This window comes from Hydractinia symbiolongicarpus, chromosome 7, assembly GCF_029227915.1.
Source record: "Hydractinia symbiolongicarpus strain clone_291-10 chromosome 7, HSymV2.1, whole genome shotgun sequence".
Lineage (NCBI taxonomy): Eukaryota > Metazoa > Cnidaria > Hydrozoa > Anthoathecata > Hydractiniidae > Hydractinia > Hydractinia symbiolongicarpus.
Genome location: NC_079881.1, coordinates 14,210,834 through 14,223,553, shown reverse-complemented (window position 1 = coordinate 14,223,553; position 12,720 = coordinate 14,210,834). Strand labels below are relative to the sequence as shown.

The 12,720-nt window shown below is 36.6% G+C and overlaps 1 protein-coding gene and 1 long non-coding RNA gene across 5 annotated transcripts in view; both read left to right on the top strand.

The window, feature by feature from the left end:
* LOC130648965 (rho GTPase-activating protein 44-like) overlaps positions 1-6,232 on the top strand; it is a 51,301-nt gene extending 45,069 nt beyond the window's left edge. For all 4 annotated transcript variants that reach the window (XM_057455119.1, XM_057455120.1, XM_057455118.1 and 1 more), the window contains exons 17-19: positions 751-928; positions 5,115-5,290; positions 5,368-6,232. In XM_057455119.1, the coding sequence (XP_057311102.1) occupies positions 751-928; positions 5,115-5,290; positions 5,368-5,603 (590 nt within the window). In that variant the 3' untranslated portion in view covers positions 5,604-6,232. The remainder of the gene's footprint in view (positions 1-750; positions 929-5,114; positions 5,291-5,367) is intronic.
* On the top strand, positions 935-4,024 carry LOC130648976 (uncharacterized). Its single transcript, XR_008982989.1, has 2 exons — positions 935-2,035; positions 2,167-4,024. It is a non-coding gene; the product is annotated as an uncharacterized LOC130648976 (long non-coding RNA).
* Positions 6,233-12,720: the final 6,488 nt, after the last annotated feature.

The following is a 12,720-nucleotide window of genomic DNA, read 5'->3' as shown; positions in this document are numbered from 1 at the left end:
ACTTTCTTTGATAAAAGCACAAAATTACAGACAAGAGAATATTCTAAGAGCCATAAACTCATGAATTTCGGTGGAAATGCACCCTTGAAACCCTTGATTTTGGCATGGAGGTAGAAAGTTCATTTTCTTATAACAGACTTATTTTTCATACATAATTGTTTTGTCTTTTTTGACTGTAGGTAACAAGACATGCCAAACAGAAAAAAAGCTGTAGCTATCACTGACACAGATAATGGATGCCTAAGCATTTTGAAGTGAAAATATTCCTCATTTATTAAATTAAACCTTTTTGTAACTCAGCATGACCAGAACCAATATAAGAAACTGTCTCTTATTTAATGTTTGTTTGATGCGCAAGACAATGCGAAGTTGTATCGAACATTACTAGTTCGACTTATTCACATTTTTAGACGCCTCATACTGATTTACTTTGAGTGGAAAAAAGAGTGGGAATTCAATACGGTGATTGGCTGAAATAAGATAATATTGTGATCCTTCATCATAGATTATTTTGTTAAGTTATTGCAGTCAAAATCTGCCACATTTTTTTATTCATGCTTGTAACCTTTTATTGTTTCATTTAAGAATTTATTGCATTTCAATTCAATTTAATTTTTCTTAGGCATTGTTCTTCCTTTTCCTCTTTTTATTTCTCCTACTAATTTATGCACAGTATGGTAACAAATTTTTGCAGGAAGACAAGCCTTCGTATTAGATGCCTTTAGACGCCTATTGTTTTTCTTTGACTAGGTTGCAAGTTTGTTCGTCATCAGCTATCGGAAGATAAACTTGATGCCATTAGTAGTCGGTTCATTACAAAAGATACAGAATCTCCAGGATCTCCGGAAATGCCGATCATGGGAGTTGGCAGTCTTTTTAGTGAAGTATCTAAAAAGCTTGGTTGGAAGGAAGGTTCTTCAGAAGTCAGGTTTGTTACTGCATGATTGTCATTACTACTATAGATGCCAGGGGCAGATTTAGTTTTTGATAAGTTTAGCTAAGGAGAATGTACCAATACATATCAAAATGATTACCTTATTTTTACTAGATAGTAAGGGTTGCTACATTGTAATAAAAAGCTTCGTGTGCACACGTGTGTTAAAAGTGATTTTTTGATTCGAGGTTGTTGTTTAGGTCACAAATACAAAAAAAAAATTGTTGCCAAAAATTTCGGTCCCGTGGGATCAAATTAGTTGACATCATTACTTTCACGGTCAGCAAAAAAACAATTTTAAAATTTTATTTTATATATGGTTGGAAAGAGGAGATCAAGGGGGTCAATAAAAATGTAAAAACTATATGCTGAAAATTTATCATTCGTGAGATTTTAACATTTGAAATTTGTATAAAATACAGACCGTTAATTTACTGACCCAGCTTAAAAAGGACTAGAACTTGGTCATTTGTGCTCTTTTTGTGGTGAATTTTGGCAAGGTGTTAGGTCGCCTTAGTATCTTTCTGTTTAATTGAAATTTATTGTTCAAGTCACTGCGGGGGATAATTCACAGACCAATAATTTACAGACTCAGGTATCAAACATTCTTAAAAAAGGAACAAAATTATGGAACCCTAGCAACAAAAATTAAATATACATCTAGTTATCGAAATGATCTTCATCAGACCAATCTGAGTCAGTGTCAAGTTCTTCTTTACTACTTTCGCATTTCTCTTAATTCGAACAGTTGAAACATTTACACATGTCCGTGAATACAAATTTGTTTTTGATGTATTAACATCTTCCTACTGTAATCTCCATGACATCCACAAACACTCAACTCAATCAATCCCAGTGCAGCAGGAAGATTATCTGTCATTATTGGATTAAGCGAATTACCATTTAACTCCCAGCCATAGTTTTGAGGAAACGGGAGATTTTGGATGGACATGTGTGACTTCTTCAGCACCAGACATACTAAATGACTTCTAAAAATTATATACTTAAATGCGTTACTAGTAGGAGGCGACTTTGTTGAATCCATTTGGTACTTTGAGAAAAGGAATCATCAAAGATTTGCCAAGGTTGTCATCTCTTCAGGTAATTTTTTATCGCAATATGTGTTGACAACAAAACGCTCTATTGTTCAAGGGTGGATAGATTTGGTTATCGATACAGAGTTTCCTAAACATGAAAAAGCCTTATGATATCGCTGTCTGCTTTCACAACAGATTTTCACCATGTCGTTTTCATTTTTCCTGAAAAGCGTCCAATGTGGTCGCAACCTGTGAACACATGGAAACCCAACATGGCAGCTAATCGCTCTTCACCTAGAACTTCGAAGTACCGTCTGATACTGATATCACGGGTATCGGTTCCTCTTCCAGTACGAAAATATGTTGCGAGTGGTAACGATTCACAATAATAGAGAAGCAATAAAAACACATCTGTATCGCGGTGCTCCGAAGAGGTTAGAAGATTTCCATGGTTATGGATCTGCCAAGCCAACTCAACTTGATAAACCAAAAGATCTCTACCGCAAGCGCTATTACGAAGCCCTGGATCATGTTGTGAATTGCATCAAAGAAAGATTCAACCAAGAAGATTATCGAAAATATGCTGCGTTGCAAGAGCTTATTCTCAAAGCTGCCAGAAAATAGCCGTTCTCTACAGAGTTGGAGGAGGTGCTACAGTTTTACAACAGCGATTTCGATGGATCTCTTTTGAAGTTACAGTTAACAATGTTCGAGGAAGATTTTCCCAAAATTACTTCAGATGTAAATTTCACTGATGTGGTGAAGTATTTGAAAAGTCTTCATTTTAGCAAAAAACACTTTTCTCTGAAGTATTTCGTCTCGCAAAGTTAATTCTGGTTTGCCCAGCGACAAATGCCACAAGTGAACGGTCGTTTAGTGCACTGCGCCGTGCCAAAATGTACCTGCAAAGTACAATGACCTACAAACGTCTGAACCATATCAAGATGTTGATGTTGCTAATATTTTTGTGAGTGGATCCGAGCACCGTCTTTTAATTTTCGGTAAATTTCACGAAACTGACAAAAGAAAAGCAAACGTTCTTGTAAAAACAAAAGGAACACAAGTATCTTTTTAGCAATTATTTTAGCTTTTAGTTTATATCCGGAAAAAAGCGGAGCGATATGAGTTACTCGAAAGTGTGGTCACAAAGTTTGATACTCAAAGACGTGCAATTGTTAATTTAATCACTTTTTAATGTCAAATTGAATTGCAAATTCTTTCATAAAAGAAAATAAAGTTGAGGCGATGTTTTCGATCAACTCAAAACATTCCGCTTTTTTACGGACAATCTGCACGGTAGTTTTGTATTTTCATTTTCAAAATAGAAATTTCAATTAAAAATAGCTTGCTATCTATGCATAAATTAAGTGAATTCCTATTTTCTGGAGAAATATAGGGAGATGTTTGTCGCATGTATTTGAAATATAAGCAATGATGCTTTTGTATCTCAAACTTTAACCGTATTTAGGCAGGCATTCGTCAAATTTCAAAATTATAGTTTCATTTGAAGACACTTCTTTATGCGTAAAAACATACACTATATGTAATCGTTACATTTTAAACCAATTTAGCCTCGTAAATAGGCTAAAAAATTTTCTAAGGGGGCTTACAGCGCTCGCTACCGCCGCATGAACTTTGCACTGCTTCCGCCGGGCCTGATATTTTAATTATAAAAAGAAATACGAGAAGTTTTAGTGTTGAAAAATATTTCTGTTGCGGATATTTTGTAGTATATCTACAAGACATTACCAACGTACAATAATTTTTGTGTTGTTAACACTACAACTTTTTTTATTATTTCTTTACCTACTTTCGCAAATTATTATATTTTTTAAGAATTATTTTTTTTTACGACGATGTTGTTCTACTGGAATTTAACTTGTTTCCTTCACCCTTCAGTTTTCACATTATTTTCACTTATTAAGGTTTAAGTTCGACATGACAAGCATTTTGTGGACAAAATTTTACAGAATATTTTTTATTTGCACGCACTACGTCAGAAACCATTTCCTTTTTTTTTTTTTTTTTCAAGCAACAATTTTTAATTTCCCACTCTGAATACAAAATTTAAGAATTAGGATATCATCCCTTTTGTCAACCCTATATTTTGAATTTTAAATAATTTTCACCAAATACAATCTATGATAGTGGCTTAAAATGTGACACAAACAAGCAAGAACATTCCAAGGAAAGTTTAAAGTCCAACTTTCCCCACCAAGTCAAATTAGTATCCTAATTCTAAAATCACAAATGTGTAAAATGTGACTTAAAAGCTACAGGATATATGCCAGCAACATCACTAATTTTGGTAAGCACCTTAAAATTTCACGTTTGTTTGGAACAAGTCAACCGGCCAACTAGCTAGCTAGCTACTGATATTGTATTCAAAGGTAGCTAATACCTGGCTCATTTAACACCAAGAATAATAAACAAAAGCATTAGAACGGCCCAGTGATGATGCTATACCGACTGATAGCCTTGTGGTAGAGCGTTCGCTTTCAGTGTGGGAGGTCTTGGGTTCAAACCCCGGCCGAGTCATGCCAGAGACTATAAAAGTGTGAATCTATCCTTTCTGCTTAGCGCTCAGCATGAGAATAGGATTGATATCTTAGGCGGTTGTCTAGTTGAGCGATTGCTGTGCTTCCACGACTTTCGTAGCTTAAATGGGAGCTTTAAATGCGCTAGGACCCCCTTCGCAGGACCCTCGTTGATAGCAGTACCAATAGGAACTGAAGAGGCTATCCTGGGTAAATAATAGTAATAATAATAATAATAATAATATCCCCTACTATCACCAAATGTTAATAACAATCTGTATGACAAATTAATTTTGCAAATATTGCAAGTAAACAAACCATCTCTGCACTACTTCGCTGTAAACTAAAAATTTGCTCATAACTAATCTTGTTTTCATGTTTTTCGGTATTTTTGTATGTATATTCCGCGGAACAAAAATGATATGAAAATAAGTCTATTCCAAAATGTATGGAAACCTATGCTACTGACTAAATTATGACGCTGCTAGCAAAAAAAAATTCTAACCTAGCTTTGGATTGTTTCAATTTGTTGTAGTAGTTGTTTTAGATGCTATTTGAAAGTTTATGCTCTTTATATTCTTGTTGTTTTTAAAATGTTATCTTTAGTAATGTGAATAGTGCTTCAGTACAAGGTTACTACAACCCTTTGGCGGCACAATATGATCCTGACCTTGATACAACCGAGGATTTGCCCTCCTTATCTAAGAAACCTACCACTACACCACAGATTGATACAACTCCTGAGAACAGTAAAAGCCAGACTCCATCTACGCCATCCATGGGTAGCTAAATTTTTTTTTGTACCACTTATTATTATTTCTGTTGTTTTGTTGTTTATTCTAGCGTTTGTCGTTATTAGGTGAAGAAGTTCCGTCAGTTTCCAGTCATCAGAGGACAAATTCGAGAGACATACCTCGTAGACCGGCACCACCAGTACCAAAACATCCACCAAGATCTACTCCACACAACATACCGCCCGGCTCACCAATAAGAAAAGGCACAGACTTTTCAAAGCCAAAACTTTCTGCTCTTGCGGAAGCGCATAAAGTAAATAAGTCGGGAGACCAGCTAGGTCATCAAGCGTCGCTAAGATAACGTTGCTAGGGGGACCGTTAAATAATTTTTCGCTGTATCGGTGATTACAGAAGAATTTTACATTAAATAAAAATGAGCGAGTTCGAATAACTTCTAGCAGGATTTTGGTTATCTTTGATATTATTCGATTTTATTCTTAGCAACCATTAGGCAACTTTTCTATCAATTTGGAGTTAGTTTTTATCAACTGAAGTGCCAGCTCAAAATTAAAGATATAAAAAACAAACGTGATAAAAGAAATTCTAGGCTTGCTAGATTGCCAGATTCTTTTTTTATAACATTACCTTTTGATTCAATTTTGACACGTCTACTGGAAAATTCTTATTTTAGACGAAAATCTCACCTTCCCCCCCCCCCCTCTTCCTCCTCTTTTTTTTATGTAAATTCAAGGCGCACAGATCATTGGTATTTAACAAAGCAGATTTCTAATTTAATAAAGCTTACATAAATTTTTCTTTAATGAAAATATTTGCTAACTTTATAAATTTATTTTTCTTGTATATCAAAATATTTTTTAGAAGTTCAGTTGGCAGTAACCCTTTTTTAGCTGTCCAAACAATTGTATTTTACTTCGTGTTTTATGTATATGAGTTCTTTACTTCTCTAGAAAATATGGACCTTAAGATGTATGGAAATAGACTTTTTATCCGAATTGCTGCGTTAACAGAAAAACTGCTTTTACGAGCTCCATTTTATTTACTGCGTCGTGATTCTTCTTCAGTTTCTGTTTTAAAATGAATTTTAATTGCCGCCCATAAGAAGTGGCTTCCTTGCTGAGCCTGTGCGCGATGGGGTGGGAATGAAGCTAATACTGGATATCCCCCATCTCGCAATAAATCTAGAGGTCATAGCCGAAACACATCCGCTTTAACATGTTCCCGCGAAGGCGTTCAGAATGATTTTGAAATAAAACTTTTCGTAGCATAACCGTGAACACGTTGACAAATCCTGGGGAAAACGCCTTGGTAGGGAAAATATAATAACAAAAGACATGTAGAGCCAAAAGTTTTATTTTAAAACAAAGAAGAAGCAATACATATTAGTGGCCACGATAGCCGTAATTGCCACGATATCCTCCTCGACTGTATCCTAAACGAAAAAAAAATATGTGAAAATACGGGATCGGAGGGACACAGTATTAGCTCGTGCTTCGATTTCATTCAAGAAATCGGGATTACCTTGCGGGCACTACGCGCCCTTACGTGATCCTCCATTTCATGAAATCTCCGCAGAGCTAATACTGGATATCCCCCATCTCGCAATAAATCTATCAGAGCAAAAGGAGGGAAAGCGTATGCGTAATGGTGTTTCCACTTGATCTGAAAAGCATCCCTCCCCTTGCTGAATGGGCCTAGTTTCCAGGACATGTAGCTCTGAAGTTGATGCGACATCCTTGAGGCGAATAAATCTATGTCCGGTATCCCCCATATCTGGCATACCTTTTGGAATACTGTTGGTAGCAGTCTCCATTCGCTGTCTGAGAGATTGTGCCTGGTTTTCCGGTCTGTCTCTACATTCAGGTAGCCTGGTATGTAACCTGCAGTATTCGTGATCTCTCTCTCCATTATATGTTGCCAAATTTCTTTTGCTATTTTTAGCAGAGTCTCGTTCTTGGTTTCCGCCATTATTACTAAATATGATAGGGCTGTCATATTGTCCATCTTTACATGGACTGCTACCCTTTCTTTTCCATATATGTAAAGGTTCTTAAAGCAAAGTTGATAGCCTTCAACTCCAGTATGTTGATGTAAAGATCCCTTTCCTTTTGAGTCCATGGGCCACCCGTTTTTTGTCCCTGGCAAAATGCTTCCCACCCCATCTTGGAGGAATCTGTGCTTATTTTCTGAATTACCAGTGGGGTTGGTGTTAATAGGGATTTGCCATTGTAAAATTCTAGATTGTTCAGCCACAAATGAAGCTCCCTCTTGATTAGATCTGACAAAATTATCTGAGCATCGAAGTTGTGTTTTGTCATCAACCCTTTTATCTGTTCTTGTTGAATGAACCTGTATTGTAAGGGGGCTGGAAATACTGCTACTGCTGATGAGGAAAGTTTTCCTATGAGTTTGGACAGTTCTCTTATTGTGACCCACTCCTGCTTTAACAATTTTGCATTGTAATTTCAATTTTGTAACTTTTGCCATTGGCAGTTTTACTGTCATTGTCAGAGAATTTATTCTCGCCCCAAAAAATCGAGGCATTGGGTTGGTTCGAAAACTGACCTGTTGCTGTTGATTAGAAACCCTAAATTCTGAAGGAGAAAAATCAGAGTATCCCTGGCCATCAACAACTCTTCCTTTGTACTGGCCATAATAATCATATCGTCCAAATAAACTATTTTTTTTTACTCTCAGTTTCTTTAGGAGGGAGATTGGGATCTTTAGGAGTTTTGTGAAAATCCACGGGGATTTTGAGAGCCCGAAACATAGGCACAGAAACTCGTAGAGCTGTCCTTCCCAAAGAAACCGAACAAACTTCCTCGAATTTTTTGACAATGGGACTGCAAAATAAGGGTCTTTTAAGTCCAGTTTGCACATAAAATCCCCTGGACATAGCATTTCATTTAAGAGATGTAATCCCTCCATCTTGAAATGAACATAAGGAATGTTTTAGTTCAGTTTCTTTAAATTTATTACTGGCCGATGACCACCGTCTTTTTTGTCCACAAGAAAAATTGTACTGATAAATTCCCCCCGTACATGAGTTGCCCTTTTTAATGGCACCCTTTCTCAGCCTACTTTGGACCTCCTTGTCCACAAGGGATTTCTCCTCTTGACTGATATGAATAGGGGGTGGAACAATTCTCTGTTTTGGTGGGGAAAGAAAGGGTATCTCGTATCCCTGTAGGATCTTTAACATTGTCTGATCGTTTGTCAGATTTTTCCAATTCTCCACAAAGTATTGAGTTCTTCCTGCAGGAGGCAGGTGGGGAATAGGTATTGGAAATAACCTTTTTATCAAAGGATGTACATTTGGGAAGTCCCTTATGTCCAAAATCTCTGATAAGCTGAGATAAGGCACCTCTAATATTGAATTAAAACATACCTCTGCTTCCTCTGTTGCCTCCCCGATTAGATCCACGGTTGTTGTAATTTTGACCAGCTGCGCAGAAGAAACCTCGCCCCCTACCTCTGGTCTGAAATAGAGGGCCTCTTGAAAAGGGTCGGCTGGCAGCATGTGATCCTCTGCTGCTATTCTTTTTGAATGAAGTAAATAGTTCTTTAGTAAATAGTTCATATTTAGGACCAAACAAAGCTGGTTCAGTTTTCTCAGAGGGCACAAAACTTGATGACATTTCCTTTAACATACTCTCTACTTTCTTTTTATCTGGTATGAAAGATATCAGCACATTAAACCTTCTCAAATAGGAGCAAGAATTGTATGCCTGTCCTAGAAGGCGTCCCGTCCCTTCTTTACGTAAAATGAATAAATATAGACTATGGACCATTTATTTACCGTGGTGAGGATGCAGCAATTTTTTTGTCAATAAGGCTGAAGATCTTGCGAAGCTAATCTATGAAAAGCATCTAACACCGATAAAACCAATCGAAATGACAAAGGAAAACTGGGTAAAGTTTAGGGAGAATAATTGTCATATCTGTGAGAAGGAGATATGATATCAGCGGGTGTGTAGCCAGGGAAAACCTGTTTATAAATCCTGTTGTTTTGATGAAGATAGTGGATATTGCTTAATCGACAAGGATACCTCCAAGGTAGATTGGAGAGAGTTTTATTCGACTAAGGATTGTCATGTTTGCAACAAACCGTTAATAATGGAAAGGTAAATATATAAGAATTTGTCCTGTTGTCCGAATTTGTCCTGTTGTCCTGAATTTGAATATTCCATTACGTCAATGACTCCCTTAAGGAGCCATTAAGTTGATTTATATTTAGAATATATCATTATGTAAAAAACGAGCTTTAATTCTATTAGGGAATTCACTTTTCTTTGTATATATATATATACCGTAACATTTTATTCACTTGCGAGTTGCGTTAGTGAAAGAAATCACAATTTGTAATTGTTGAAAGAGAAACATCGCAAATAAAAGCTTCTTCACTGCGATTACAAGATTACAAATTTTGACAACGAGAAACTGAAAAGGGCGTTTAAAGAAGAGAGTAGCAGACATTTAGCTGCTGTCATTGAAATTGCTGTAGAGCTGTGGACCTGCTGGGAATTTATTTAAGGCTCTAGTTACATCATTGCTGATTTACACATTAAACTACGCTGTTTGCGGAGGTGCTGTACTGATCCTGAGTTTGCTGCTTGCTGACTGTGTTTGCTGCTTGATGAGTCGATCCTGTTTGTAAGAACTTTAACCTTCACTGTTGTTCGAAATTTCCTGTAGAGCTGTGGACCTGCTGGGAATGCAGTTAAGGCTCTAGTTACAATCATTGCTGGTATATATATACATTAACTCTAAGCTGTTCGCTGAGTTGCTGTACTGATCCTGTTTGCTTTTCCTGAGTTGCTGTACTGCTGCAATGACGGAGCCACAGAAGGATCTTTTGTTTCAAGATCGTTCTGAACAAAATATGAATGTCCTGAAAAGACAACGTGGTGGAAAAAAAGGCTCTATCACAAAGAGAATCCAACAACTAAAAGAGCTTATACAAGAAAGGGGAAGCCGCACACGAATTAATTTGTTATTTTAAAGTCTTTTGGTGGTTCAAAGAGAAGCGAAGGAGATAAACTAAGCATTAGAAGATCTCTGGGAATCTCTTATCCATCGACAATTGCAAGTCAAAAATAGATGAATATTTTGACCAAAGACAACACGAAGCACCATCTTAAGAAGGGAGAACTTAATGGATGTGTTTGGGAAGTCTGTGGAACAAAACACTTATGCTAATGCATAACTTACCTCCCAATTCTCCCGGCTATCAACAACCGATTTATCAACAAATGTACATCTGGGATCTATGGTAACATCCAATCCTACAACCTACTACGAATTCGAATATGGAAATGGACAGACACTAAGAACACTATTTAAAACACAATATTCTACTGTCATGACATCTCAGCCTAATACAACAATTGGACCTACACATGGAGCTGTACCAAAATTGCAGAGAAAAGTAGATCCTACACCATTCCACACTTCAACACAAGTAAGACAACGGCCATTGAAAAAAAATCAGATGGACTCATGGATTGATTTTCTAGACGCAAAGATATACCACCATTATCATTCGACGCAAAGGTAGAAGTTTCGCTGTCGTCATGGTTTGTCCAACAAGGACTACCTCGCATCAGAATACCTTGGTTTGACGGATCCCCTCAGCATTACGTCGATTGCATCACCAGTTTCAAAAATCTAGTTCACAGTCAAGAGTACTTGTCAATAATACAGAAATGTGTTTACCTTAATCAACATGTAGAAGGTGAAGTACCACGCGCAATTCAGGGATTCAAAAAGGATTATGAGGAATACGTCATGTCCCTGAAAAGAATAAAATATATGTTTGGGAAAAGATCACGAATTGCTAATGCTGTCCTATCAAAGGGACTTGGTGATGCTTTTGGGTTATAATTATAGTACTAAGCTTGCGGGGGTTGCTATGAGGATTGGGGAGACTAATGTCGAGGTTAATATCCCTCATGTTTCCAAGTCAAGTCATAATGTTACTGCCAGTATGATGATTGGTTCGGCTGTGGTTAATGCTGTTTCGTTTAGTGGAGGTGGTGTGCTTGCTAGAATGCTTGGTAGTAGTGATGGGGAAAGAATTAGACATGATAAAGCTTTGGAGAGACTTACAGAGGCAAGAGATAGATTTAAAAAGGGGAAGGTTTAGAGGATCGATATGACTAATAAAACGTTTAGAGGGGAGAGAGAGAGAGATGCTAGGAATGATTTTAGTTAGTACAATACTGCTATGAGAGAGTATTATTTATTGAGAGTATTAGTAAAACTAAGTTACCGGAGTTGAAGGAGCCTAAGTTGAGTGACTATTATGTCCCTAGTGAATGACAGAAGATGGGGGAGATCGTGTTTGTTGTTGGTGGGATTGAATTTTTGGGTTATTATTTTTGGGATAAGTAAATGTATGTTAGGATTACAGATATTAGTAAGGTTTGAGTTAAATCAGAATACATTTAGTTGTAATAGTATTGAGGTTGGTGGTGGGGTTGAATCAGAATATAATTAGTTGTAATGGTATTGAGGTTGGGCTGGTTAGTGCCAGTTTCATTTTTTCATGTTATAATGTTCTTGTGGATGAGATGGTTTCCCCTGGTGGAAAATATTAAAGGCAGGATTTTATACGTTTAGCGAGCTTATGGAATTTGTCGGAGGTATTAATTTTGATAAGCAAAGCGGGAAGGTTAGTATTGATGCTGATGTTGTTATGCCGAAATATTTAAGGAAAATGGTCGAGGCGTTGAATACGTTTGATGGTCTTAGGTCGTTGTCATTAAGATTGGAAGAGTTGAATATTTCAGATAATTTAATCAATGAGGTTAGGTGTAAGGATTTATATACATGGCATGCAGGTAGGAGAGAGATTCGATATGGAAGCGTTGTGTGTAGGAACTAAGAATATTTTGTATAAGAGATTGTCGTGGGCGAGTATTTATTCCCTGGATGTTAGTATTGTGGATAGATATGGAAAAAAAATTAATATGGACTATCCTATTGAAGTGGTTTCACATTTTAGGAAAAAAAAATTTGGAAAATAGAAAATGTATGGGAATGTAATGTACTAATGTAATTTGAAGTGGGAGGTCAGCTTTAAAAAGAGAAAGTAATAGTTAGAAAAACTAATTCTAGTTGCTTTTCTATCTGAAATCAGTAAAGTTAGAAGCTAATTAGCGTATTTTTGCCTCTTAGTATGCACACACAAATTCCATAGCTAGCTAGCTATAGCTAACTTTGTAAACATTGAATTATCTATATATAGCCAGCCTATAGCTATATTTAAAATACAGTGTCCTGTTAAATGCAAAAAATACAGTATATAGCTACCTAGCTAGCTAGCTAGGTACAGGAAAGCTTTAAGTTAAAATATTTATTACCTAAGCTAGTTCAATCACACCCCAATCAAATTTTCTGTAAAGATGAATTCTGGAGGTAAATATATACTCTGGAAGGTTTTCCAGAGAGCAATGCAA